The 26,540-nt window shown below is 43.7% G+C and overlaps 1 protein-coding gene across 9 annotated transcripts in view; it reads left to right on the forward strand.

Annotated features, from left to right (window-relative positions):
• Positions 1–26,540, forward strand: part of SLC41A3 (solute carrier family 41 member 3) — a 73,795-nt gene that overhangs the window by 18,005 nt on the left and 29,250 nt on the right. For 7 of the 9 annotated variants that reach the window (XR_016512733.1, XM_090285871.1, XM_090285873.1 and 4 more), the window contains one exon: positions 15,380–15,487. The exons of the other annotated variants lie outside the window; for them this stretch is intronic. Coding sequence is in view for 6 of the 7 variants with exons in the window: in XM_090285871.1 (XP_090141997.1) it covers positions 15,380–15,487 (108 nt within the window). In the remaining variant the exon portion in view is untranslated. The remainder of the gene's footprint in view (positions 1–15,379; positions 15,488–26,540) is intronic. 9 annotated transcript variants of the gene reach the window in all.

The following is a 26,540-nucleotide window of genomic DNA, read 5'->3' on the forward strand; positions in this document are numbered from 1 at the left end:
AAAAGCAGCATTGGTGCTCTACTGGCACAGCACCAGCATGGCTGCCATTCTGCAGTTCTACCCAGTCAGACTGGCTTTCCTCACTTGGGCTGTCCTCTCCCTGTGTCTTCTTTCCCACTAACTATGACTGGAGAGGCCTTCTGTCATCCTCCCTGACCCAGTTCACATAGGCAGTCTTTCACGGAGCCTTTGCTTAAGGTAGCCCAACATTTCACCTTCTGCAGCTGATAGAATACATGCCGTTTCCTGTTACCTTATGCATTGATCTGATGCTCTGCATGGTTTGATTGTGAACTGCCTGAGATTAGAGGCTGCACTTTAGTTTTTTCCTGACAAAGGTAAAATATTTATGTGGTTTAGTGTTCAAAAGTTTCACAAGTATGCATAGGGACAAGGTTCTCTAGTTTTCCCAGAGACAACCAGTGGGCCCCTGGTGGTTGTATTCTCACTGAAGGTGTTTTATGCATGTACAAGCAAGTATCTGTATCTGTTCATCTATCCCTGTATGTCTTTTCTCACCCTTTTACCCAAGTTGTGGCATATACAAACTGTTGAGCATTATGTTTTTTACACTTTACAATATATCTTGGAGATTATTCTTAACAGATGTATTAAAAGCTTCCTTTTTTTAATGGTTGTTCAGTAGTCCATCATATAGATATACCAGAATTTATTTAACCATTTCCCTCTGATATGCTTTTAAATTTAACAATGTATTTAGTTTGCTTAGGCTACCAAAAAAAGTACCACATACTCAGGTGCTTACACAACATAAACTTATTTCTCATAGTTCTGGGGGCTAGAAGTCCAACTTGAACATAGCAACAGGGCTGGTTCCTTCCAATGCCTTTCTTGGCATGTATGTGATTGTGTTCTCCCTATGTCTTCACATGGTCCTCCAAATCTATGTCCAAATTTTCTCTTCTTATAAGGACACCAGACATTTTGGATTAAGGCTCACCCTAATAACCAACAACTTAAAATAGTATTTCCAACATACTGCAATGAGTAACCTTGACATTTTAGAGATAAGTAGGTTAAACTGTTGCAAATAGAATTGCTGGGTCAAAGGGTATATGCATTTGTGACTTTGATAGACATTGGCAGGTCACCTCTCCTAGGGGTGGGACCAGTAATACTCCCTCCAACACTAGCACCCATTAACATAACCTGTTTTTAGCTTTCTTGATCTTTAACAATCTTATAGATGGAAAATTACATTTCATTGTACACTGTATTAGTTTCTATTGCTGCATAACAAGTTATCTCCAAATGAAGTTATCTCCACATGAAGCAGCACTCATTTATTATTTCATGGTTGCAGTGGGCCAAAATCTAGTTTAGCTGGGTTTTGTACTTCATGGTCTCTCATGAGGCTGCAGTGATCCTCCCAGCTCACTCACATGGTGTAGGCAGGATTCAGCTACTGGACAGTTGTTGGACTGAAGACCTCAGTTCCTCACTGGTTGTTGCCCAGAGGAAGTCTCCAGCATGGCAACTTGCTTCATCAAAGTGTATGGTCTGAGAGGGAATTAAAGTCTGCTAGCAAGACAGAAATCACTATCTTTTGAAACCTAATCACAGAAGCAACATCTTTGCTTCTCGGCTAGAAGCAAGTCACTGAACTCAGCCCACACTCACGGGAAGAGATTACATGCAGTGTCAGTACAGGAAGGAGGGACATCATCAAGAGCTGCCTACCTACCATGTCTGTCGTAGTATAATTTGCATTTCTTATCATGATGAGTGAGATTGAATATCTTTGGATATTTCTGTTTATATATTTTGCTCATATTTCTTTGGAGTAGGTATCCTTTTTCTTATTGCTATCTAAGCTCTCTTTATATGTTAGGGTATTTGGCCATTTAATTGTAATATGGGTTGGAAATATGTTTTCCATTTTTCTACTTATCTTTTGACTTTGCTTTCGGTGGTTTTTTTTTGAAAAAATATAGTAGATCAATACTCTGCCTTTTAAGGCTCTGAGCCTGTGTCCTCCTTAGAAACAGAAGCTGCCTCTTATATACTTCTCCAGCCCCTGCATGCCATGTATATTATAGGGTTAGGGAGTGTGTTCATATGAAGACAGAACTTCACTCTTTATCCTGAGTCTGCTCTCCTTGTCTTATGTACTTACATCATAATTTCAAACTGGCAATCCACTGGCATTGTGCTAGTCTACAGAGCAGTCAGGGCCTGATGAGGTGGGGTGGATACAAAGTGGAGGAAGGATCTGATGGATCACACCTCAGCAAAGATATGGAGCAGCCTAGAAAGGCAGGGAGGACAAGTGGGCTGGCTGAAGGGAGAGGCAAGGGGATGGAAAGTTATGTGAGGGAAGAAATTATTGACCGAATTGGGTGATGCAGCTGGTGAACCTGGCCTGTTGTGATTGCCTTCCCTTCACCCTGCTGGTGAGGGAGGTATTCTCACTCTAGGCTGGTGGGGATGGTTGAACACATGGCACCCAGCATGGGACAGTTGAGATCAACAACAGGTTATTCACATGTACTCACAGCCTGGGAGAATATAGTGCATGTCACACAGGGCCCAAAGGAAGGTGCACTTGGGAGCAGGTGAACCCACAGGGACTGTAAGAGTTACTCTGTGGTAGCAAAAGGGTAGGGGAGCCCCTATATTCTACAGGAGGGTGTGACTGGGTTGTTCACAGCCTAGCAGAAAACTAGAGTCCACTACTCACAGATAAGAAGGCATAGTCCCTATGAAAAGAAGTGTTGTGGGTTAGAGGACCTTATCTGTGGGAACAGAGTAGGAGAGGCCTTGTTTTTAGGCTATTTAGGGACCACCTCCTTTCCCCCAGATGTCACAACAGCACACAGTTCTACTAGTTTTAGGCCTTACCCACATTGACCCCTGACGCCTTGATGCCAGCTTAAACCTTGGTGGTGACTGGGACTTCTAGGGAGCAAATGAAGTGCCTCCCTAGCAAGCAAAGCAGGATCTTGACCAGGAGGGAGAGGGCCCCATGGTAAACTCATATAGGTCCCTCTTTGTGGCCAATAACTGTAGTTGAGGGACCTGTGGGGAGGGGTGCAAGACGTGTGTATCCCCAGGGAGCATGAATCAACATTAATCAATGCCAGATTTATTAATCACCTCAACAGGGATCCCTCTGCCACCTTGTAACTTAAATATGTGAACAACAAAAGGGGCTCTATGGAGAGTAATCTCACAAGGTGATTGGATCATAAATTCCTAACTGGGCAGTCATGGTGGGTAGTCATGCCACAGGCATACAACTTCTTTAGTGCATTAGTGCAAGGTTTTAAGCCAGCCCTGCCCATTGTTCTTCTGCACCTAAGTTAACACACCTTTGAAATACCAGAAGTAATGTCCCTCGAAGTGGGATTAACATTCATGAGAGCACATAATTTTAACTGTCCTATAATTTAGTCCCCACTTTGCTTTTTCTGGTCTTTCTTATTTCCTCTCCTTAATTTCAAATGCATAAAAGAATCTACAAAAGCGTTATTCTTGGGAGCATTTGAGATCTTGCTCCCTGGCATATGTTGTCAGTTTGGTTCAAATAAACTCAAAAAATTCTCTACAAGTTAGGACATTTCTTTTTTTTTTTTAATTTTTAAAAATTTATTGATTAATTTTAGAGAGGAGCAGGGGAGAGAGAGGGAGAGAACTATCAATTTGTTTTTCTACTTATACATTCATTGATTGATTCTTGTATTTGCTCTGACTGGAGATTGAACTTGCAACCTTGGTATATTGGGATGACACTCTAGCCAACTAAACTACCCAGTCAGAGTTTGGACGTTTCTTATGTCTACATTGCTCATTCCATTGATCTCAAGGGGGTTCCCCACATAACCAAGGAGCTTGGAGGAGTGGGGGAGGGGTGATTCCCTCTGGCAGTGTGGCATCTGGCAATGGACTGTGGACAGGGAAGCCATCCCCTCCTGATGATGGAATGTGTCAGAGGGTGGCTCCTTCCCATATTGAGGAGGCCTCAGTAGCTGTGCCTCCTAGTGCTCAGTGGGCATCTGAGTACTGAGGGTCAAAGGCCAGGGTCTGTGAGAACCTCTTTTCAGGAGTGCCCAGTATGCAGCCAGCAATTACTGCTCTGTTGATAGATATAGTGCAGACAAGGAGGGAAGTTTCTTGTATCAGAAACTTATTGTAGGTGGTCCAGAGACTTCAGAAAGCATGGGTGGAGATTGCTAAAGTCTCTCTACAGTGAAAGTCTCTGAGAGCACTGATGGGAGTGCCAGATGATTTTAATTTGGACATATTCTAGAGCCTTTTGTTGGAGGTGCTCATTCACCGCACGCTACTTTGCAAGTGACAGTATCAGTGGGCATAAGTAAAATTTGTAGGTTAAGACTGTGTTGCCTCCAGAATCCAAAAAGGGCTAAAGAATATTGGGAATTGTGGTCATTATCTCTTTTTTGACAGTGTCAAGGATAGAATTGCCCTCAGTGTACCAAATACTTTTTAGGAATTTGACCAAGGTGGCAAATTGCCCCACATGTGGAATAATGGCCCATCCTTTTCTTATGTGCTCCTTTGTGAGTATTCTATGTCCTTAATGAGTATGTTCAAGTGAGTTGTTGTGTAGAAGGATGTCTTCAGGGTTATGTCAGACCTATGCTTATGGAGAAAGGTGCATGCAGTTAAGATCTTGCCTGCAAAATCTGTATGATGGCAGAGCTGGTGAAGTACCCCATGAGAGGCCTGGAGAAGATGCATTGTGTTCCTTCAGAGCTGAAGATCAGCTGTGGCTGAGAGGCTGTTGAAACGGGCACTGAACAGAACATATTAGCCAAATCTGTAGTAGCAAATACTGGTTGCTGATTAGAGTCAGTAATTTCAATAACATTAGATATTGGGAATGGGGGTCTCAATGGATGGAACCACATGGTTGTGGTCATCCACAATGAAGCATCCTATATTCTTTCCAGGTTTGAGAATAGGCCATATTGGACTTTAAAAGGAGAAGCAGTGGGGGCAATCATGCATTCACTAAGTAGGTGGCATATGAAAATTTTTAATCCTTGAAGGCTTGGTGCTAGCTGACTGTGGGCTGTATTAACTGTTTTAATTGGGGAGGTTGGGGAGATGGTCCATGGAGTCCCATTTTGTGAAGCTAACTTGTAAGTCAGACTAGGTGGCAGGTGTGCCATAGAGCACTTGCCAGACACAAACCATACCCGAAGGCACCTTACATCCGGATATGGTCCATTAACAATAGTTCTTGCCTTAGGGGCCAGAACGACACTTTAGGATGGAAGGAGATGACAGTGCCAGGGAGAAATGACCAAACATGCAGCAGGCTAATGCACAAGCTGGACAGCAATTAGTGGCTCCATCCCAGGTGACCATTGATTGTGTCAGAAGCTAGTTAGTCAGCAAAGAATAATTAGTGAAAACTGACCAGGTGTCCTATGTCAGGGCTGGGCTGTCCTGTTCATGACACCAGTTGTTTTGAATGCCTCTTCTTCACTTCATTGGTGGGGGTGGGATTCCCTAGCGTTATGGGTTGGCTGAACTCATGACCATAGCACTGGACAGATGAGATCACAGAGTTTATTTATAATGTGTATTCACAGCTCAAGGGAGAAGGACACTGCCTACCACACAGGGCCACACGAGTTGTGTTTGGGAGCAGAGTGAATTGCCGGGAGCTGTGGGAGGCAGGCTTTGTAGTAACAATAGGGTGAGGTGCCCACTGGTTCCTGTTGGTGGGTGAGATTAGTTTATTTGAATAATCTCATGGGCTGGCAGGAACTAAAACCCACTACTCAGAGATAATCAAGAACTGTGCCCCATTCCCCTTATAAGATGCATTGTGTAGCTAGGGGACTTTATCCTGGAGCAGAGAGGGGAAAGTACGTTGCAGTTAGGCCGTGGTTTCACCAGATGTCAAGGCAGCAAATTATCATAATTTTAGGTTTCACACCCTCAACCTATGGAAGGGTGACTAGGCTTCTTTTTCTCTTTGTACCATTCTGTTTATTTCTTTATTCATTTATTCATTCATTCACTCATTCATGCAACATGTGTTTGTGTGCCATGGGCCTGCACTGTGCTGGATGCTGTGGTGGACACAACCGCTGGCACTGCTCTCATGGCCATAAAAGTTGAGTGGGGGAGACAGACAGTAGATGCATAAGTCAATGTTAGAAAGCAGTAAGGGCTATGAAGAAAAGAAAGCTAGGTGATATGCCCCAGCCTTGGAGAGGGAAGCCAGAGAAGGCTTTTCTGAGTAGATGCTGGAGTGAGGCCTGAGTGACATGAAAGAGCTTCTTGGAGAAACTTCATGAAAGCAGGCTGGATATGGGTGGGAGTGAGTGACTGAGTCCGTTTTTACTTGTGGGTGTGTTCTGCTAGCCAAGTCAGAAGCAGAATATAAAGAACCTTTCCCTTTCCTGTTATAGAAAATGTAATTGGCTTGATTTCTGAGAACCTAACAGGAAGGGGAAGAATTCAGGCCTTTAAGATTGACCATTGGCCCTGGCCAGGAGTCTCAGTTGGTTAGAGTGTTGTCTCATACACTGAAAGATTGCTGGTTCAATTCCCAGTTAGGGCACATATCTAGGTTGTGAGTTCAATCCCCAGTCGGAGCATATATGGGAGGCAACTGATGGATGTTTCTCTCTCACATCAATGTTTCTCTCTCTCTAAAATAAATAAATATATCCTTGGGTCAGGATTTACAAAAATAAAAAAAAGAATGACCATTTGGCTCAGAACCAGCCCAGGCTCAATGTGACCCATGAAAGGAATAGGAGGTTGTTCGGAAGGTGTACTCCTGGGAAAATAACCGGTTCCCACTGCAGAATAATAAGTGAAAGCTATGAATGGCAGTATGCATTCCAGAGCCCTTTGCCCACCCTCTGCAGACCCTCCTAACTGTCCTGCAGTGACATAACCCCTGAAAATCAAGGGGGGTTGGAATAGATTAATGGTTCTGATGCCGCAAGCTTGGGGAACTGATTCATTGGTCTGCATGGGGGTTGGGCTGCACGTTTCAGGAGCTCCCAGGTAACTGATGGCATTGTGGATTGAAAACCACTGATGCAGTCCCACCCATCATGTTGTAAGGCTGTGGGTGGCTTGGTGGCCCATGGAGGGCAGGGACTTGTTACAGGTTACCCAGAAAACCACCTGATGTTTGACCCAGATACCCGCTACCTGGTATACCCTGGGAATCTATTTATATAGTTTAAGCTCTTTGAGATTTTCTACTGTGCTACTGAACTATTTTAAAAATCACTTTTTTGATTCTTTGGATTATGACCCAATAAATTGTGTTGACATGTTTTGTTCTCAAGTTGCACAGGAAAATAATTTTCCTCACATAATGACTTTATAAATTTATTTGTGTTGACAGTTTATATTTTTATGGTTATAAAAGCAAATAATCAAAATAGAATACTGTATACAGAAAATTATAAAATAAAGGTCACTTATAATTCTACCACTCAAACATAACCACTTTGAACATTTTGGTATATATCCTGCTGAACTTTTTTACTACTTATATGTGTGTGTGACTATATGTGTGTGTTTATCTTAATTTCTCACTTGATTTTTTAAAACAAAAATGAGACATTTTTGTAATGATTTATAACTTGCTTATTAGAACTCTATATGTAATTATGCAACTGATTGTCTTTTTTCATACCTTCTGTACTAATGAGAATGGTTCAGGATCCCATTGTGTATGATTACATATTGTACTATGATGTCTGACCACATTCAAAACTATAAGAAAATCACAGGAGTTGCTGAAGTCAGAAGAAAGCAATCGCTTATCAGGACCTCTTCAGCTGTGTGGGAAGGGTCAGTGTCTCAGGCTAGCTCAATGCGGCATCTGCAAGCGTGGCTTGCTAGGCACTCTACCTAATCCAGGATTGTTCACATGACTTGACAGTTGCATGTGGTTGTCAGGTGGAACCTCAGCTGGGGTTCTTGGCTGGAACCCCTATGTGTGGCCTCTCCATGTGCCTGTTTGGGCTTCTGTATAACATTGTGGCTGGGTTTCAGACATGAACATCTCAAGAGATGGGAAGTGGAAGTTGTCAGTTTCTTAAGATCTGGGCCCAGAATCATACTGGCACAGTGTCTCTTCCACTATGTTCTACTGGTCCAGCAGTCACAGATTGAAGAGGGGGAGACAGAACTCTAACAACTCTCAATGGAAAGAATGCCAAAGAAATTTAGAGTTCATTATATCTGGCTCCTGGGAGGGGCTTAGAAATATCTGTTGAATGAGTGAATAAATGAATGGTGTGAGGAAAAGTGCAGTGAGGGGAATATCTGGGGCTTGAGGGAAATGGTTATTGGAGACATTTGGCTAGAGCTGGCAAGGAGAGAGGGGATAGGTGTGGGGAGGTCACTAGGATCTAGACTGGTGGGAACTGTGAATGTCAGGTGAAGGGGATAAGACTTGAGCATGGGATAGACAGGGCACCAACTAAGTGCTTAAGAGTACTGTGGTTTAAGGAGCAGGAGCAGAGTTGAGGTCTAGACCAGAGTCTAGGTGAGGTCCTCAGGTCCATGAGTGACTGTGTATCCCTCCCTCAGCTTTGGGCTTCTGCTTGCTATGGCCTTGATCCCTGTTCCAGCCTGCCCTCAAGATTAGACATTCTGTCCCCAGTACCTGTGGAATGCACAGTGGATACACCCAACAATAGAATTCCTGGAAGTCAGAGGTGGCACCCCAACCCCTTCTGGGCCAGGTTGGTCTTAACTCTGAAGCAGATGAGAGCGTGGTCCCTTTGGAAGTATGTTTACAAATCTCTTGGGCCCATGAGGGAACAGGGCTGTGATTCCTCTGAACACAACCTCATGTGACCATGACCCCCTGGACATCAAAGTCGAGGTGACTACAGGTGTGTCTTCTTTCTTGGGGACCTGTGGACCCTCAGAGGGCTACAGGCCTGGCCTGAGGATTAGGTCATTCATGCTGTGATTTCTCTAGGCCCTATCCTCCTAGAGCAGAGGCCGCCCAGGGTATGCTTATAGAGATGGGCTGGCCTCCGCATGGCCCTTGCCAAGGCCAGACCTCACATGGCTCTATCTCTGGGTCCAGCCTGAGCCAGCGTGGGCCAGAGAGCTGGATGCTGTCAAGGTCGTGCTGAGGGACAGTGAGCCTTCTTGTGGCAGGCTAGCGGAGGGAGGTCCCAGCTTATGTAGCAGCCACTCTGAAGAAAACCTGATCTGCAGAGAGCAGATGGACAGCAGGAACTGGCTGGGGTCCAAATGAGGCTCTGAGTCACCCTGGTCTTTTTTCCTCACTCATTTGCTCTGGCCCTCGGCTGGGAGGCAGTTGGGGAATCCTCCACAGGCACAGGGCACCTGGCTACTCTCTACCTGTGTGGACTTCTTAGGAAATGTATCTTGGTGAGAGCGAGGAGGACAGTGGACAGAGGGCTCCCTTGGCTTGGACGTCTTGCTCTTGGAATAGCTTGACCATGGTGGTCACCCAGCTGAATCTGGAGTTTCGCTTTCAAGACAAGAAGCTGCGAGGCTTCAGCTGTGAGCTCACCTGGTCACCCCACGGGGTCTTCCCTGAGAGCGCCTTCACCATCACATGCCAGATCATGGTGTTCCTTCTGCTCTCAAGCTTGGGCATGATGACTGCTGGCCAGGGGATGAACACCATCCACATGCGTACTGGGCATCTGAGGGGCAGTGTGGGGCCCAGGTTTGGGGGACCATGGTTCCAAGGAGTGGAGCTGAGCCAGGCCTTTTGGTCCAAGAGTATGAGTCCTCTAGGGACTTCAGTGTCTGAGATTTACAGAAGCTTCTGATAACCCTCTCTGAACGTCAGCCTGAATGAGCCATGTTAGCCACGAGAGCTCAAAACATTTTTCCTTCCAGGGAATGCAGACTCACTAGGCAGGACCTACGGGGTTCAAATCCCAGCTATGCTGTTTGCTCATGTCTGAGGGAACTAATTAGTGTCCCCTGCCTCGGCTTCCCTATCTGCAGGGGGAAATCATAAATGCACCCACCTTGCAGGATTATGAGGATGAATGACTGAGTGCACCTTGTGTTGTGGCCTGAGGGTGATGGGCACTATTCCCTCCTACCTCCAGAATCTTCATGGAGTTCTTCTGTAGAAGGACAAGGGACAGAGGCTGAGCTGGGAGTCCAGGCCAGTAAGGGGCTGTGGTGGTCTCCATTGGGTAGAGGCATTTGTTGGGAGGTCCTTGAGTGATCACACACTGATGTTCACTTCTCCTGATCTGTTAATGTTCTTATGTTGGCTCAGATAACACTGAATCACTGAGGTTTTGCTCTGTGTACTTAAATATTTCTTATACAGTTAGTGTGTTATTTTAGAAAACTTAAAAAATACATAAATGAAGGAGGGTAGGTGGCTATAATACATGTCAGTGTTATGCTGTGTATCTGTCAAGAACATATAAGCACATAAATATATGGTATCATAGTACATAATGTGCTTTTTAATCTGTAAAATTCAATTTAATTTTCTAACCCTTAGGACATCCCAAATAGCATTCTTCCTTCCTCAGTGCACACAGTATCTCTTTATTAACGGTCACCCAACATGACCCTGTGCACCTGTCTCTGAGTTGGAGAAGGGTGATCAATACCCACCCTGGCCCCTTGCTCTCTGAATGAGGCTCATGATGCCTCCCAAGCTGCCTCTCCTTGGTTACTTCAGTGGATGGGATACTCACTCCTCCTGGGACTGGGGCAGCTATTACATACTGGCCAGCTCACCATTAGAAACTTGTGTTCAACGGGGCTTGTGACCTAGATACCCATCTCTCCTGCCTTTGAGCTTCACTCCAGGAGCTGCTCCAAGAATCTGTCACCTCTGCCCTAAGACCCTCCTGCAGCTACTGGGGAGAGAGACTGCCCTGAATCTCCTCTTTTTGACCTCAACAGCTGCCTCAGGTGGAGCATGGCTTGGAGTCCCTTTACCCCATTGCATATCCCTCAGTTGCTGCAGCCTGGAAGGGTATTTGTCAGTTGAGAGAGGTTGGTAGAATCTGGGAAATGTGGTGGGATGTGGGGGAGAGAGGCTATGGGATGATACCTGACAATTGGCAGAGGCGGCACAGTCGGCCAGTCCAGGAGGAAGTCTAGCTGGAGGGCAGAGCACCTTTCTGGATTGTGTGTTAAGGCAGCATCTGGGAGGCATGAAGAAAAAGGGGTTTCTTGGGGAAGGCTGTCTGCAAATTCAATCCTTGAGCCATTCAGTTTTGGGAGGTCAAGCAGCTGGGAAAAAGAGAAAATAGCTCTGGAGGTCACAGACTATTCCTTCTCTATACTTTGCAGACATGGTTCTATGAGCTGTGAGGTTCAAGGGCATTTGAGTTTCCCTGGCTTCTGAGTCTCCACCACCATTTCTCTGCTCACCGCTGCTTAGCAGTGTAGAAAGCCCCCTTGGCAACACTACTCCAGAGGGAAGACACGCAGCAGGAGATGGGGTCCTGGTACCCAGATCATTGCCTGCCCAGAGCAGGAGGAGGCTGCATGCTGGGGTATGAGGCTTAAGAGCTTACAGCAAGGATGACCTCCTGACTTGGCAGGCATGCTTTGTGGGCTGTCCCTGGTACAATCCTGAGACTGAGGGAACTGGTTGGGTTCTGACTTCACCTCCTCTCAATTTGGGGCTAGAGGTCTCTCTCTTTTTGTGGTCTGTATTCAGTCTATGGTTGGGCCTACAGATTAAGGCCCAGTAAGTAGCGAGAGTATCAGTTTGTTTTTGTTGTTTTTTTTGTTTCTTTTTCCAAAAAATTTTTTTCCATTGTACAAGGAAGGTATAAATATTTCTCTTTTTTATAAAATAAGTATTGGAGGTGAGGTTAAGCTATCTTTGACCACAGCCCTCATTCTCAGCTTATTCCTTTATTATGAGGTCATGCACGTCCTTCCAGACCTTTTGGGGGTTTACATATAAACATGTGTACCTGGAGACAGTAAGAGTGGTTTTTAGAGGGTATGCGATTGCTCTTCACTGAATCAGAGATAAATCAGACCGGATCCCTGCTTTTGAGCAGCTGAGAACAGAACACAGAGTAGGATAGATGAAGTCACTCATTCATCTAGTTCCTCTTTTATTCATTCAGCACATTTTGTTGAACTCTCCTAGCTGCTCTTGGGCCCTGCGGGTGCAGCAGTGAGCAGGAGACCAGCCCCAGCCTTCTTGGCATTTGTAGTCTAATGGGTGAGGCAGATGCTCATTAGATCATCCCACAAATGAGTAAGTGAGTGGAGGCAGTGAGAAGATAGTTTCCTGTGAAGGAAGAGGGAATAATCCATTCTTCCTAAAGAAATCAGAGAATCTACAGTTATCAGGACAATTGGAGTTCGACCTTAAAGGACCTTAATGCAGTTTTGGGGGGGGGCGGGGGGGCAAACGGACTCATATCTATTGGGTATATGTCCAAGAGTGGAATTGGCAATGAAAGGTTAGAAAGGGCTGGGTGATATGGTCATATATGTGCAAAAAAACTCAACCCTGGCCACGGGGTCAGAGATGACCTGGAGGGTGTGGCTCCAGGCCACAAGGCAAAGCTGGGAGGCTGTGGTCAGGATTCTGAGCTTTCATGCCTTGGATAGATGTCTTTAAAGTGTTGCTGGTGAAGGTAGTGGCAGAATTTAAGACAGTTATAAAAATTTGGATGTCAGGATGTCAGGGAACACAAAGGGTTAATTAAGTACTGGGTGGCAGAGCAAGAAAGATTCTTAGAACTATGGTGGGTGGAGCAGGGCAAGGGCGACTGTGTGAGGAAGGTTGAATTAGAACCTGAGTTTGAGGGGCCTGTGGGATATCAGGGTTCAGTCAGCAGTTGGGTCAGCAGGTGTAACACCCAAAAGGCAGATCTGAGCTGGTCACTGAAAACATTTATGATCCCTGTAAAGGAGTCTGTAGATCAGACAGCTCCAGCACTAGTTAATTCACTGGATTAACAGTATCACTAGGTATAGAGTCCTACTGTTTTTCTGCTTTACACTTCCATGTTTGTTGACTTTTTTGCTCATGGTTGTAGGATGCCTCATCTGTCTAGACATGATTTCTCAGATTTCCTTGGCTATGACTGTGTCCCAGCCCACACCAAAGGAACTACTTGCAAGAAGGATGGGACCCCCATGAAAGGTTCACCTTCCAGCCTTCATCTCTTCCAGGCCACTTGTTGATGGAGAGTGGGATGGCTGTGGAAGGTAACTCAAGCCTTAGAAAGGAGAGGATGTGGACAGAAAGGAGAAATGAAGACGAAGCATGAAGGAAAGTCAGGATTATGACAGGAGGTCTGCAGCCTTGGGTCTCCCAGACTCTGGGTTTTACTGTTGGCAAAAAGCACACTTTGAATGGGCTGGGGTGCATCCAGGGCCAGGAAAGTACTGGCAGGAGCCATGTTTGCTACAGGGCAGTCAGTGGTTTGGTGGCAGCCTGATCTCCTTGGCCTGATTCAATCTGTCCTTTCAGAGGGTTTCTCAGCTGTGGAATTGGAATCTAGAGTAAGGCTGACCCTGTGTTTTCTTGAGGAAGTATGTTAGTTCTGGTTGAATCAGTCCCACAAGGCTATCATGTAACCTGAGGACTGTGCCCATTTAAAATCAAGGATTATTAGACTTTGGTGAAATTTCGAACCTAATAGTTTTCCTATTTGGGGAAAGTAAATAAAATCCTTTGAATTAAATTATTAAAAATAAAAAGGTCAGGAGGAGGAGGAGGAGCCTTCAGTGGAGGCCAAGATGGAATGGTTTCAGAGGCCAGCATAGGACAGGGCGTGTGGAGATCTCAGAAGTGTACCTGTCGCATAGTGCGAGTCTAGTACATGTTTGTGGCGGGAGGAGGGTGCGTAGAAGACACACTAACACAGAGGGAGCAGCACAGTGAAGGTTAGAAGACCCATTAGAGTCCCCTGTTTGGAGGTCACTGCTTCCTTTCCGGAGAGGAGCATTGCTGTGGGATAGCAGGGTAGTCAGAGGCTTGCACAGCATCTAATTGTGACAGCTGACAACAAGAACATATCCAAAATTTAGTGATGCTGAGGAAGAGAGGGGGAAGGCTTCTGTGGCAGGGAGGCTGAGAGAAGGAGTCTGTTTTTACTTTCGGACTGGTGGGTACGTGGTCTTGCACATAGGGAGGGAAAGAGCACCCAGCAGCCTGTCTGTTTGCAGAGGTGGTAGGAGGGTGCTTAGGGCGGCAATGGAGGAGCCTGTGCCTGTGAACTGAAGGGAGATCATGTTCTACTGAGTGGAGTGTGGCAGCTGCCCAGCTGCATTGGGGCCAGGCGCCTCCCAAAGACTGGGACTGTAATAATGGTGCGCCTCTGCTTGGTGACATGGCTTTCTTTTGAACTTTTCGGAGAGGGCACTCAAATCCATAAGAGCATGTAAGGATTTTGAATTTCACAGCTTTGTAGATAAGTAAAGGGAGTACCAAGGAGTGAAGACCATGGACAATGGGTCTCAAAAGGGCCTGACCCAATCCCTTCACCTTCAGGCCTGATGAAATGTCTTGTGGCGCTGCTTTACAGAGATGGGTGAGTGGATCCGCATACCCTCACACAGCTCTTGTCTCCAGGGATGGGGGACCTGAGGCCTCCTGTCTCCTTATGGACAAAGTTGGTTTTTTTCAGCTCTAGCATTCCAAAACCAGGAGGAACTTCTAGTATAGTGGTCAGATATCTGTAGGGGTCTGGGAACTCCAATAAGTCTAGTAGGATCATTACATATTGATTGGGGGATAATCTAGTTGCATGTTAAACAGGTTGGAATAGTTTTTACTTCACAGAGAATTTTTTTCTCTTATAGTTTTCTTGAAACCTGCATCCCTTTCATTCTTTTTTACTTTTACTATTTATTTCTTTATGTTTGATAGAGACCTGTGTAGAGACACATTGTTTTGACAAATTCACAGTCCTCCACATGATATCCCAGGATAAGATGCACTCAACCTTGGTGCCTAGAAGCCGCCATGCAGGCCTGAGGCACCTGGTGTCTCTGTCTCTGATGAAGCAGTGCCACTCTTCAGCCCCAGCTCTCACAATTCATGTGAACCTCCCAACTTTGAAATTACTGACTCTTTCCTGTTTCTACAAACACATTGGCACACCTGACAAAGCATATCCACAAGCTAAACCAAACCTAGCCCCTAATTTTCCCAGGTGCTGAGGGCCAGAGAAAGGGACTCTTTTGAAGCCACTACAGCTGTTCACTGAATAGTATTAAAAATATTTCACAGCTTCATCATTATTTTGTATTTAATTTAAAGTCATTTAAGAAACTACTTAGTTGTATTCATTTATTTTACTGGGAATGAGAAGTAACTTATGGAAAGCTTCTCTCAACAATTGTCCAAGATATGCCGATATATGTGTGTGGATTGAGCTTCTTATTCTGTCCCCACCAGCACTGGCCCGTGTTTTTGGAGGTTAAAGACCTGTTGACATTGGTGCCACCCTTAGTGGGCCTGAAGGGCAACCTGGAGATGACACTGGCATCACGACTCTCCACAGCTGTAAGTGGACCTCTGGACAGCTGGGCCAGCTTCCCCTGGGGGAGGGACATATTTGGATCACCAGGTCTCCCTGAAGTAGCTTATAGGTGGTGGGTTGTACTCCTCAAAAAGACAAGTGTTGTTGAATTTTGTTCTGTCACAATGCCTGTCATCCTGTGTTTCCATAGCTAAGCTGCTGTGCCTAGGTGTACCCTGAATTTATCCTTTAGCCCCATGTCAGACAGGGCTTTGTGTCCCTGTGCCCAGTCTATGTGCTGCCCTTGCTCAGCCACCGGGACACGGAGCCCAGCTCCACACATTCACACTGAAGCCATAATGAGCAATACAGACTTGACGGAGGATTGCACAGAGGAGACAGAGTCTTAAATGCTGTTAATGACCTCTGTGAGGGATTTTGCTCTCCAGAAGAGCTCCTTGAATGCCCCACAGCCAGAGGTGTTTTCCTGTGGGCTCTAACTAGAAGGTTCCTAGCTTTGTCCCTCTTCTTATCTCTCCCAACTCTTCCAGAATTGAAATTATTTTTTTCTCTCTGATGCCCATTTGATATCCAGTATTTGAAAAAGGCCTGTGGCAAGAGGAAGTGTGATGTGTTCAAGAAACTGAGAGAAGAGCAACAGACTTAGCTGGAGTGCCAAGGGTAAGGGGAGGGGCTGCCTGGAACAGGAAGCCAGAGACATAGGTGAGGGATGGTTGGCTGAATAGCAGCCCCCCGAAGTGTCCATGTCCTAATCGTTGGGATCTGTGAATGTTACCTTATATGGAAAAGGTTTTTACAGATGTGATTAAGTTAAGGACCTTGACATGGGATAACATCCTGTATTACAAGAGTCCTCATAAAGGGGAGGCAGAAAGGTTCAGACAGAAGAGAAGAAGAACTATGAGAGAAGCAGAGTCCCAGAGAGAAGATCCTGTGCCACTTTGAAGATGGAGAGAGACCCACAGCCAAAAAACATTGCTCTACCTATCAGAAAAGGCAAAGGAACAGATTCTGCTCTTGAGCTTCTGGAGGGAGCAAGGCTTTACTGACACCTTCATTTTAGCCCCATAAAACTCATTTCAGACCCCTGACCACCGGAACTGTAAGAGAATAAATTTCTGTTGTTTTAGGACACTAAGTTTGCAATAATTTGTTATAGGAATAACAGGGAACCTAACACAGGGGACCAGATCATATAGAGCCCTATAGGACATTGTAATGTTTTAGGCAGCAAGTAACATGAACCAGACACACACAAATACACATTTATACACAAAAACATGCACACCCATGTATGTACATATACACTGGCATGCCTGATTATATTGCTCAGTGTTTGGGAGGGGAAAAAAATGTTGATTGTTATCTCTGCCATGCTGGTATTTCAGGTGTTAGGTTTTTATTTCATAATGCTTAAATGCATTTTAAATACTTCCCTGCAATGATTATATCTTAGTGCTGTAATTCGTTTAAAATATGTAAAACGTGGAAGGAAAATAGAACAATTTAGTATAATTCATTACAATGGCCTATCCAAGAAGAACATTCCTGTTATCATCACAGTAGAATATTAAAGGCGTTCAGCATCCATTCTTACTTTTTTAAATCATATTAAGGTATAAATTAATACAATAAAAACTCAGAGATTTTCAAATTTTTTGTAATCCTCACCTGAGGATATTGATTTTACAGAGGGAGAGAGAAACATTGATGTGAGAGAGAAACGTTGATCCATTGCCTCTTGTATGCTCCCCGACCTGGAATAGAACCCACAACCTAGGCATGTGCTCTGACTAGGAATCAAACCTGCAACCTTTTGGTGTATGGGACAATGCTCCAACCAACTGAGCCACTGGGCCAGGACAAAAATCACAAATTTTACATGTACAGGTCAGTGACTTTTGACAACAAATAAATAAATAAATACCCATGTACTACTACCCCAATTGAGATATAAAACATTCCCCTCTCCCTAAAAGGTTTTCTCATTTTGTCTTACAGTCAGTGTAGTCTTTCCCACCACTTCATCCTGGCAGCCTCTGATTCAGTTCTAATATCTGTAGATTACAATTTCCTTCAAATTAAAAAACAACAAAAAAACTCTTAGTGCAACTTTAAACAGAATATTTTATTTATATGGTTCTGAATGTTTTAATTAAGGTAATAAGCCACAGAAAACAAGTGAGAGCCTTAAATATTGGAAAGTGGGGAAAAAACTTGCTATTAATATGCTTGTCTGCTTGGAAAATTCTAAGTAAATTAACTAGAAAATATTAAAGATAATAAGCTCAGTAAAGTAACCCAGTTTTAAAATATCTGTATGAAATTTGAAATATACATTAACATGTATCTATATACTTTTACAGCCACTAAAAATAATTACAAAATACAATTGGAAAAGAACTATATCAAAATATTAACTGATTTTAAACCATTTTTAACATGAAGTCTCAAAAAGAATGTACAGGACCTGTGGAAATAAAACAAAAGTCTAAAAAGGGAAATACAAATTTGGAAATGCAAATATAAAGTTTCTGACAGGGAGAAGTTGTTGTTCACAACTAAGAAGGAATACAGCTACCTCAAAACTATAAATAACCAGAAGTTCCAGAAAATCAAACTACATGGAAGTCCAGCAAACAAAGATATAAAGAAGAAATACTTGTCCAGACAGGTGGGATGGGCAGAGCTGAAGTGGAGGGCACACGGTGTGGTGGTGACAGAGGTGGCAGCAGTGGCAGGCCAGCAGAAAGTGCAGTCACACATTTAAAAAAGTCGGGAGGCACACCTGGGGAGTGTTCCCAGCTCTACACCGGCCGTAGCACCTCACGATCCCAGCACCAGGGAAAATCAAGCCTCATTGCTTCTGACTGTGCAGACCAGTGGGGGTTGGGGCAGAGGCAGAAACTGCTGGTCTCTAAGCAGAGTCCGCTTGTTTAAAGGGCCCCCACGGTCCTAGAAAATCTGGAGACTCACCCACTCTAGGAATGACAGCCAGGGCAGCAGCTAGAGAGGCACCAGTCCTGTGCTGAAGTGGGAGAGGTGCCTGGAAAAGGGGCGGGCGAGTGCTGGGCAGGCAGCATTGTTCCCTCTCAGACCCCTCCCCAACATACAGCACCACAATGTGGTGAAACAGGTCGCCCTGCACTGATGAATCCCTAAGGCTTTGCCCCTTACAAAGTAACAGGAGCAACAGCTCTACCTGGGACGTGGAGGCAAACAAACACAGAAGCATGTCAGTATGAGGAGACAAGAGAAGTAAGGCCCAAAAGAGGGAATGGATCAAGGTTCCAGTGGGAGAACTAACTGACAAGGAGATAGTCAACCTCACAGATGCAGAGATAGACAACCTAAGAGACCCAGATTTCAAAACACTGGTGATAAAGATGATCACAGGCTTGACAGTTATCCTTGAGTATGGCAAATGCATAAGAGAAGAAGTGAAGGCTATGCTAAATGAAACAAAGGAAAATTCACACAAAACCAGTGGTGAAGGGAAGAAAACCGGGATTCAAATCAATGATTTGGAACATAAGGAAGAAAAAAAGTCACCCAGTGCAGAATGAGGAAGCAGAATTGAAAAAAATGAGGTAAACTTCCCAAATTTTGCAAAGGAGATGGACATACAGGTCTGGGAAGTACGGAGGGTACTGGGCGAGCTGGACCCAGAGGGGACCACACCAGGATGCATCATGATTGAGATGCCACAGGTGAAAGATAACGAGAGAGTCCTGGGGGCAGCAAGAGAGAGGAGGAGAGTTGCCTGCAGTGGGGTGCTTATAGGACTATCAGCTGATTTCTCAGAGGACACTTAGCAGGCAGGAAGGGACTGGCAAGAAGTATTCAATGTGATGAAAGGCAACCTGCAACCAGGATTGCTTTGTCCAGCAAGGCTATCATTTGGAATGTAAGGGCTGATAAAGTGCTTCCCAGACAAGGTAAAGCTAAAGGAGTTCATCATCACCAAGCCATTATTACATGACATGTCAAAGGGACTTACTTAAGAAAAAGAAGATAAAAACTATGAACACTAAAATAACAACAGACTCACAACTATCAACAATTGAATCTAAAAAATAAAAACAAAATCTAACTAAGGAATCCAGAATAGGAACATAATCATAGGTATGAGGATCATTTGGAGGGTTATCAGCTGTGAGTGGGGAGGGGGAGAAATGGGGAAATGGTGCAGGGATTAAGAAGCATAATTGGTTGGTACAAAATAGACAGGGGAAGTTAAGAATAATATAGGAAAGGGTGAAGCCAAAGAACTTATATGCACGACCCATGGACATGAACTAAGGGGGGGTGGGATTGCTAGCAGCAAGTGGGGTACTGGGCAGAAGGGAACAAAGGAAAAAAAATGAACTACTGTAACAACATAATCAATAAAATATACTTTAAAAAAAGTTGATGTTGTAAACTTATCAGTTCTCCTTGTTTTAGTTTCTAAAATTTATACAATTACTGTCAATATGCTAAATGGATTTAGGAAAGTTTATCTGGAAGAATGAGTGAGAATAGCGAAGAAAATATTGGTAGGAATAAAAAGAATACTAGTGGTGAAATTTGATTTCCAGATTTTAAATTTGAATTTAAAGCTGTAAATAATTAAAATATTTTGTAACCAGTCACACTTGATATTATCGTAGAACAAAACAGAACATCTAGAAATAAGCTCAGATATATACCAATATAATCTGTTATGTGATAATATTCGCATTTTAAACCAGTGGAAAAAACGGAGTTATTAATAAGTGGTTCTGAGATAACTGGCTCATTCTTTTTTTTTTTTAAGTATATTTTATTGATTATGTTGTTACAGTAGTTCCCTTTTTTTTGCCCTTGCTCCCCTCTGCCCAGTATACCGCCTTCCCTCCGGTAATCCCACCCCCCTTAGTTCGTGTCCATGGGTCATGCATATAAGTTCTTTGGCTTCACCCTTTCCTATATTATTCTTAACTTCCCCCTGTCTATTTTGTACCAACCAATTATGCTTCTTAATCCCTGCACCATTTCCCCATTACTCTCTCTTCCTCCTCCCAGCTGATAACCCTCCAAATGATCCCCATACCTATGATTATGTTCCTATTCTGGATTCCTTAGTTGGATTTTGTTTTTATTTTTTAGATTCAATTGTTAATAGTTGTGAGTTTGTTGTCATTTTAGTGTTCATAGTTTTTATCTTCTTTTTCTTAAGTAAGTCCCTTTGACATTTCTTATAATAATGGCTTGGTAATGATGAACTCTTTTAGTTTGCCTTGTCTGGGAAGCCCTTTATCTGCCCTTCCATTCTAAATGATAGCTTTTCTGGATAGAGTAATCTTGGTTATAGGTCCATGCTTTTCTTCATATTGAATACTTCTTGCCAGTCCTTTCTTGCCTGCAAAGTGTCTTTTGAGAAATCAGCTGATAGTCTTATAGGAACCCCTTTGTAGGCAACTTTCTGCTTCTCTCTTGCTGCTTTTAGGATTCTCTCTTTATCTTTCACTTTTGGTATTTTAATCATGATATGTCTTGGTGTGGTCCCCTCTGGGTCCAGCTCACCCAGGACTCTTTATACTTCCTGGACTTGTATGTCTATTTCCTTCTCTAAATTTGGGAAGTTTTCCTCCATTATTTTTTCACATAAGTTTCGATTTCTTACTCTTTCTCTTCTCCTTCTAGCATGCCTATGATTGGGATGTTGGCACGTTTAAAGTTGTCCCAGAGGTTCCCAAGCCTCTCCTCATTTCTTTCAATTCTTCTTCCTTCATTCTGTACTGGTTGACTTTTGTTTTCTTCTTTATGTTTCAAATCATTGATTTGAATCCCGGTTTTCTTCCCTTCACCATTGGTTTTGTGTGGATTTTCCTTTGTTTCACTTAGCATAGCCTTCACTCCTTCTCTTATGTGTTTGCCATACTCAAGCATATCTGTCAAGCCTGTGATCGTCTTTATCACCAGTGTTTGGAATTCTGCATCTGTTAGGTTGGCTATCTCCTCCTCACTTAGTTCTCCCACTGGAACCTTGATCCATTCCCTCTTTTGGGCCATAGTTCTCTGTCATCTCATCTTGACAGGCTCCTGTGTTTGTTTGCCTCTGTGTCTTAGGTAGAGCTGTTGCTCCTGTTAGGTTGTAAGGGGCGGAGCCTTAGGGATTCATCAGTGCAGGGCGACCTGTGTCACCACGTTGTGGTGCTGTATGTGGGGGAGGGGTCTGAGAGGGAACAATGCCGCTTGCCCAGCACTCGCCCCTTTTCCAGGCACTTCTCCCACTTCCATATGGGACTGGTGCCTCTCTAGCTGTTGCCCTGGCTGTCGTTCCCAGAGTGGATGGGTCTGCACATGTTCTAGGATCGTGGGGACCCTTTAAACAAGCGGACTCTGCTTAGAGACCGGCAGTTTCTGCCTCTGCCCCAACCCCCACTGATTTGCATAGTCAGAAGCAATGAGGCTTGATTTTCCCCGGTGCTGGGACTGTGAGCTGTGCAGTCTGGTGAGGAGTTGGGAATGCTCCCCAGGTTTCCCTCCTGACTTTTTAAAATTTGTAACTCTGCTTTCTACTGGCCTGCGCTCCCACCACTGCTGCCACCACCACACTGCATCCTTTCTTACCTGTCTGAATGAGTATTTCTTCTTTATTTCTTTGTTGGACTTCCATGCAGCTTGATTTTCTGGAACTTCTGGTTGTCTCTAGTTTTGAGGTAATTATATTCCTTCTTAGTTGTGGGGGAAGATGCAGTGTGTCTGTCTACACCTCCATCTTGGCCGGAAGTCCTCGAAATGGCTCATTCTTTAGAAGTAATTTTTTTCTTTAATTTGTCATACATGATGTATATTTTTACAGACTGAATAATTTAAAGTGAAGCATGTCACCAGAAAAGCACACCAGTATTTTTAGAATCTGCTAAGAAATGCTTTGTGTTTTTTTTAAAGATTTTATTAATTTATTTTTAGAGAGAGGGAAAAGGAAAGGAGAAAGAGAGGGAGAGAAACATCAGTGTATGGTTGCCTCTTGCATGCCCACAACCAGAGACCTGGCCCACAACCCAGGCATGTGCCCTGACTGGGAATTGAACCAGTGACCCTTAGGTTCGCAGACCAGCGCTCAACCCACTGAGCCACACCAGCCAGGGCAAGAAATGCTTTTTAAGTAGTAGAACAAATGCAAAATCCATAAAGGAAAGATGATGGCCTCGTCTCAGTTAAACTGGAAGCCATCTAGTAATTTGCTTTAGTTTCCTAGGTCTGCTTATTACAAAGTTCTACAAACTGAGTGACTTAAACAACAGAAATGTATTATCTCAAAGTTCTGGAGCTCAAGGTGTTAGCAGGGTTGGTTTCTTCTGAGGCTGGGAGTGAAAATGTTCCATGCCTCTCTCTTAGCTTTTAGTAGTTTTCTTGCTGTCTTTGGTCTTCTTAGCTTGGAGACACATCACCCTTATCTCTATCTTTATCTTCAGTTGGTTTTCTGCCTCTTTCCTGTCTCTTTCAAATTTCCCCTTTTGGTAAAGACAGCAGTCATATTGGATTAGGTGCCCATCCTTTTGAGTATGACCTTATCTTAACTAATTACATCTGCAACAACCCTGTTGCCAAATAAAGTCACATACCAAGGTACAACGTTAGGATTTCACATCCTTTTTTTGCCAGGGGCAGGGAGCACAATTTTACCCATAACAATTTCCTTGCATAAATTTAAAAGGGAGATAACCAAAAGGGAGGAAATATGTATAAAATAACAGAAAGTTTATATCCTCAAGTATCTACACTGCTCTTTCATGGTTGTGGCTGTCCTTTAGGTAACAGTGATTTTTTGGTAGGTTAAGCATTGTTGTATTTTAGATTTCATTTTACTCTATGTATCTGTGAAGGCTGCCTTCTTTATAGCAGGCTACCTCTGCGATTGGGGCAAGAGTCAGAATGTGTTGCCTAGAAGTATAAGCCAGTAACTGGTCATATGGATCTGGTGGCTCTGTGTCCCTCTAATGGCCACTCTAGGCAGTGCTCTGCTTTTTTTAACCCCCAGCACAGACTCTTGCTGCTTCTGCTTGGACCCAGGTTGCCAAGTGTCCCACTGTTGGCACAAACCAGGCAGGCAAGGGAAGAGCCAGCCCTCCTTAAAGCTCCTGCTTTGCTTCCTGAACTAAATACCCTTTCAGTTGTCCTAGGTACCCTTCTGTTCCCATCTTCCCCGGGGCCACCTCTCCTTTGTGTAGTAGGCCTTTCCTGCTTTCATTTTAGGTTACGGATTCTTTGTCAACGTAATTCTCATCTGCCTTCCATTGATCAAAGATTCCTCTTAATCTGTGTTACACTATAGATAACTCTTCTTCTTTTCTAGCACTCTTTTACATTATAAAAACACACAAAAACAAAAACAGGTGGTGACCATAGACCTGGCTGGTATGTCTCAGTAGATTGAGTGCTGGCCTGCGAACCAAAGGATTGCTGGTTTGATTCCCAGTCAGGGCACATGCCTCGGTTGCGAGCCAGGTTCCCAGTTGGGTGCACGCCAGAGGCAACCACACATTGATGTTTCTCTCCCTCTCTTGCCTCTTTCTAAAAATAAATAAAATCTTAAAAAATACAAAAAAACAAAAACACCAACAAAAACTTGTCTCTTCAATGCTAGAATGAATACTGTGATACTGGTTTGGAGGCAGGAATATCAGTATGAACTCATGTTTATTTTAATATGTATGCAGATAGACACAAAAATAAATATGGATGTTTGTGCATGCATACATGGGTTATATACATATATACATTTCCTAGCTTCATCCACTACGAGGACCTAGAAACAATATTACCCCAGCAGCACCTAGCACATCTGGTGCCCAGACCTTGTTTTCTGATACCATGCTCCAATAAAAGGAACCAGCATTCTTGAGAAGATGGCTCATTCTAGGGCTGGGGCAGGGAAAATATAAGGTAAATCTGGAATATCTGATAGTGCTAGAAAGTAAGGAGGTGCTAAAATATAGGTGGGGCATGTTAAAAAGAAGTAGGAACCAACTTGAAAGAACTCATATTGCCCACAGTTGGAACAATTTTAGCAACAAAATAAATAGTACTGGCTTATGACCTCAACAATAAAACAGCGACCCATGAGTTCATATATATCATATAAATAAATAAGTCAATCAAAACATGGAGGGAAAGTACAACTCTTATCTTAGAGGAAAATTTAAATTAATAAATGTGGAAAAAAAGACGGAAATATAAAATTACCATAAGAATACCACAGTGATCATTATTGCAGGCAAAATCTGCTGATGAATTAGTGGGTAGCAGTTTTAGGGGAAATGGGATCTTTGCATAGCCTGAAAGTATCTCCCCAAATATTTGTGAATTGCTGTGGTAGTTCTAGTGTATGTTCTCTGATCTTTGATATGCTGTCCTCTAGGAGCTGAAGCTCAGTTCCCCTCCCCCTGAGTGTGGACTGGACCTAATGACTCCTAATTAACGGAGTGTGAGAAGGGAAAAATAGCTAAAAGTTGGCAGTGTAGAATCCTGGCAGATACCACCTTCCCCGGTGATCAAGGTTAACATCACCTGTGATAAGCCATGTTGGTGTCATGCACCCCCAGATACCAAAGAGAAGACCATTTCACCTCTTCAGTCTTCTCCTTCAGAACCCATAATCTCAGTTTAATCATGAGCAAACACCAGACAAACCCAAGTTGAAGGACATTCTGCAAAATATTTGACCAGTGCTTTTCAAAAGGGTCAGGGTCATGAAAGACAACAAAAGGTGAGGGAATGTCACAGATTGGAGGAAACCAAGGAGACAGTGATAACTAAATTCAATGGGCTATCCTGATTTGTTTCCTGAAACAGAAAAAGGACATTAGTGGAAAAACTGGGGAAGTCCAAATACATTCTGTTGTTTAATCAGTAGTGTCATACCAATCAGTGTTAATGTCTTAGTTGTTAATGATTGTCTCATGGTTATGTAAAATGTTAACACCAGGAGAAACTGGGGGAAAGTTATACAGGAAACTCTCTGTGTTAGCTTTGGAACAAGTTAAAAGATTGTCTTTTCCTACTTTCCAATTTGGGCGAGGAGAAGAATAGCAAAACTTACGTTCACTCCTCCAACTTAACCCAGTTTTTGTTATTAGAAAAAATATACAAAGGAGTGAGAATTTTTTTTTTTTTTTTTTTTACTGTGCATGGGCTAAATGTCCTTCTGAAGATATAACTTACTGGGTAAGTCAGGACCCTAGCAGCAAAGAGGTGGCACACAGATTGGATTTGAGCAGAGTTTAGTGAGTTCATTCACCAACTTGTGGGCAAGGTTATGGGAAACGACAAAGGGATTCTGAAACACTGCAGGACTGGCAACAATAGGAAGTAATGATCACTCAAGGCCTAAAGGGGCAGGAGGTGGGGTTGTTCCCAGAACTGGGGAGAGCTGAACCTATAGCTGTAGAAGAGGGCCATCTGGCTGAAGCTGCAGGTCTGGGTGAAGAAATGCAGCCACTGGCCAGTGAGAAGGACAGAGAGACACACATTGCAACCTCACTCTCTGCTGGCCCTCCAGTATCTTTCCATGGCTCCCCATTGACCAGAACCAAACAGAAGCAATAGGACAAGGTAGCTTGTACATGCAGCACACAGGTCAGTCTGCTAGGGACAACCTGAGCCAAAGAGGTGCCTGGAAAATATCCGTCATGCCACAGTCTGAATCAGTGAAAGCAGCCTGTTTGACGTAGACAATAAGGAAAGATTTAGAAAATCTAGAATTGAAAAAGGATCCCACAAGATTTCTCATGGAAACCTATACTTAGAAGTCAAAGAGATTTAAAATGTGTAAGTATATGTGACCAAATACACATTTAGAAAGGGTTTCCTCAACAACTTCTGTTGAAATGAATTTGGGTTGATCTCTGTAAAAGATGTTCCAACTTCCCACAAAATTTCTCTTGCAGTGACATTCCTCAAGCTCTTACCCTGATATTTCTAGAACCACCACACAGGGTTAAGAAATGTCCCTCTGCCTTGATGGAGACCTGCCCCCTGAGGACCTACCCATGGTTTATCTTGCAGACCTGATGGGCATGCTGCACCCTCACCATCCTGTCCTGC

Source organism: Furipterus horrens, unplaced genomic scaffold (genome assembly GCF_987537825.1).
Source record: "Furipterus horrens unplaced genomic scaffold, mFurHor1.1.pri manual_scaffold_8, whole genome shotgun sequence".
NCBI lineage: Eukaryota > Metazoa > Chordata > Mammalia > Chiroptera > Furipteridae > Furipterus > Furipterus horrens.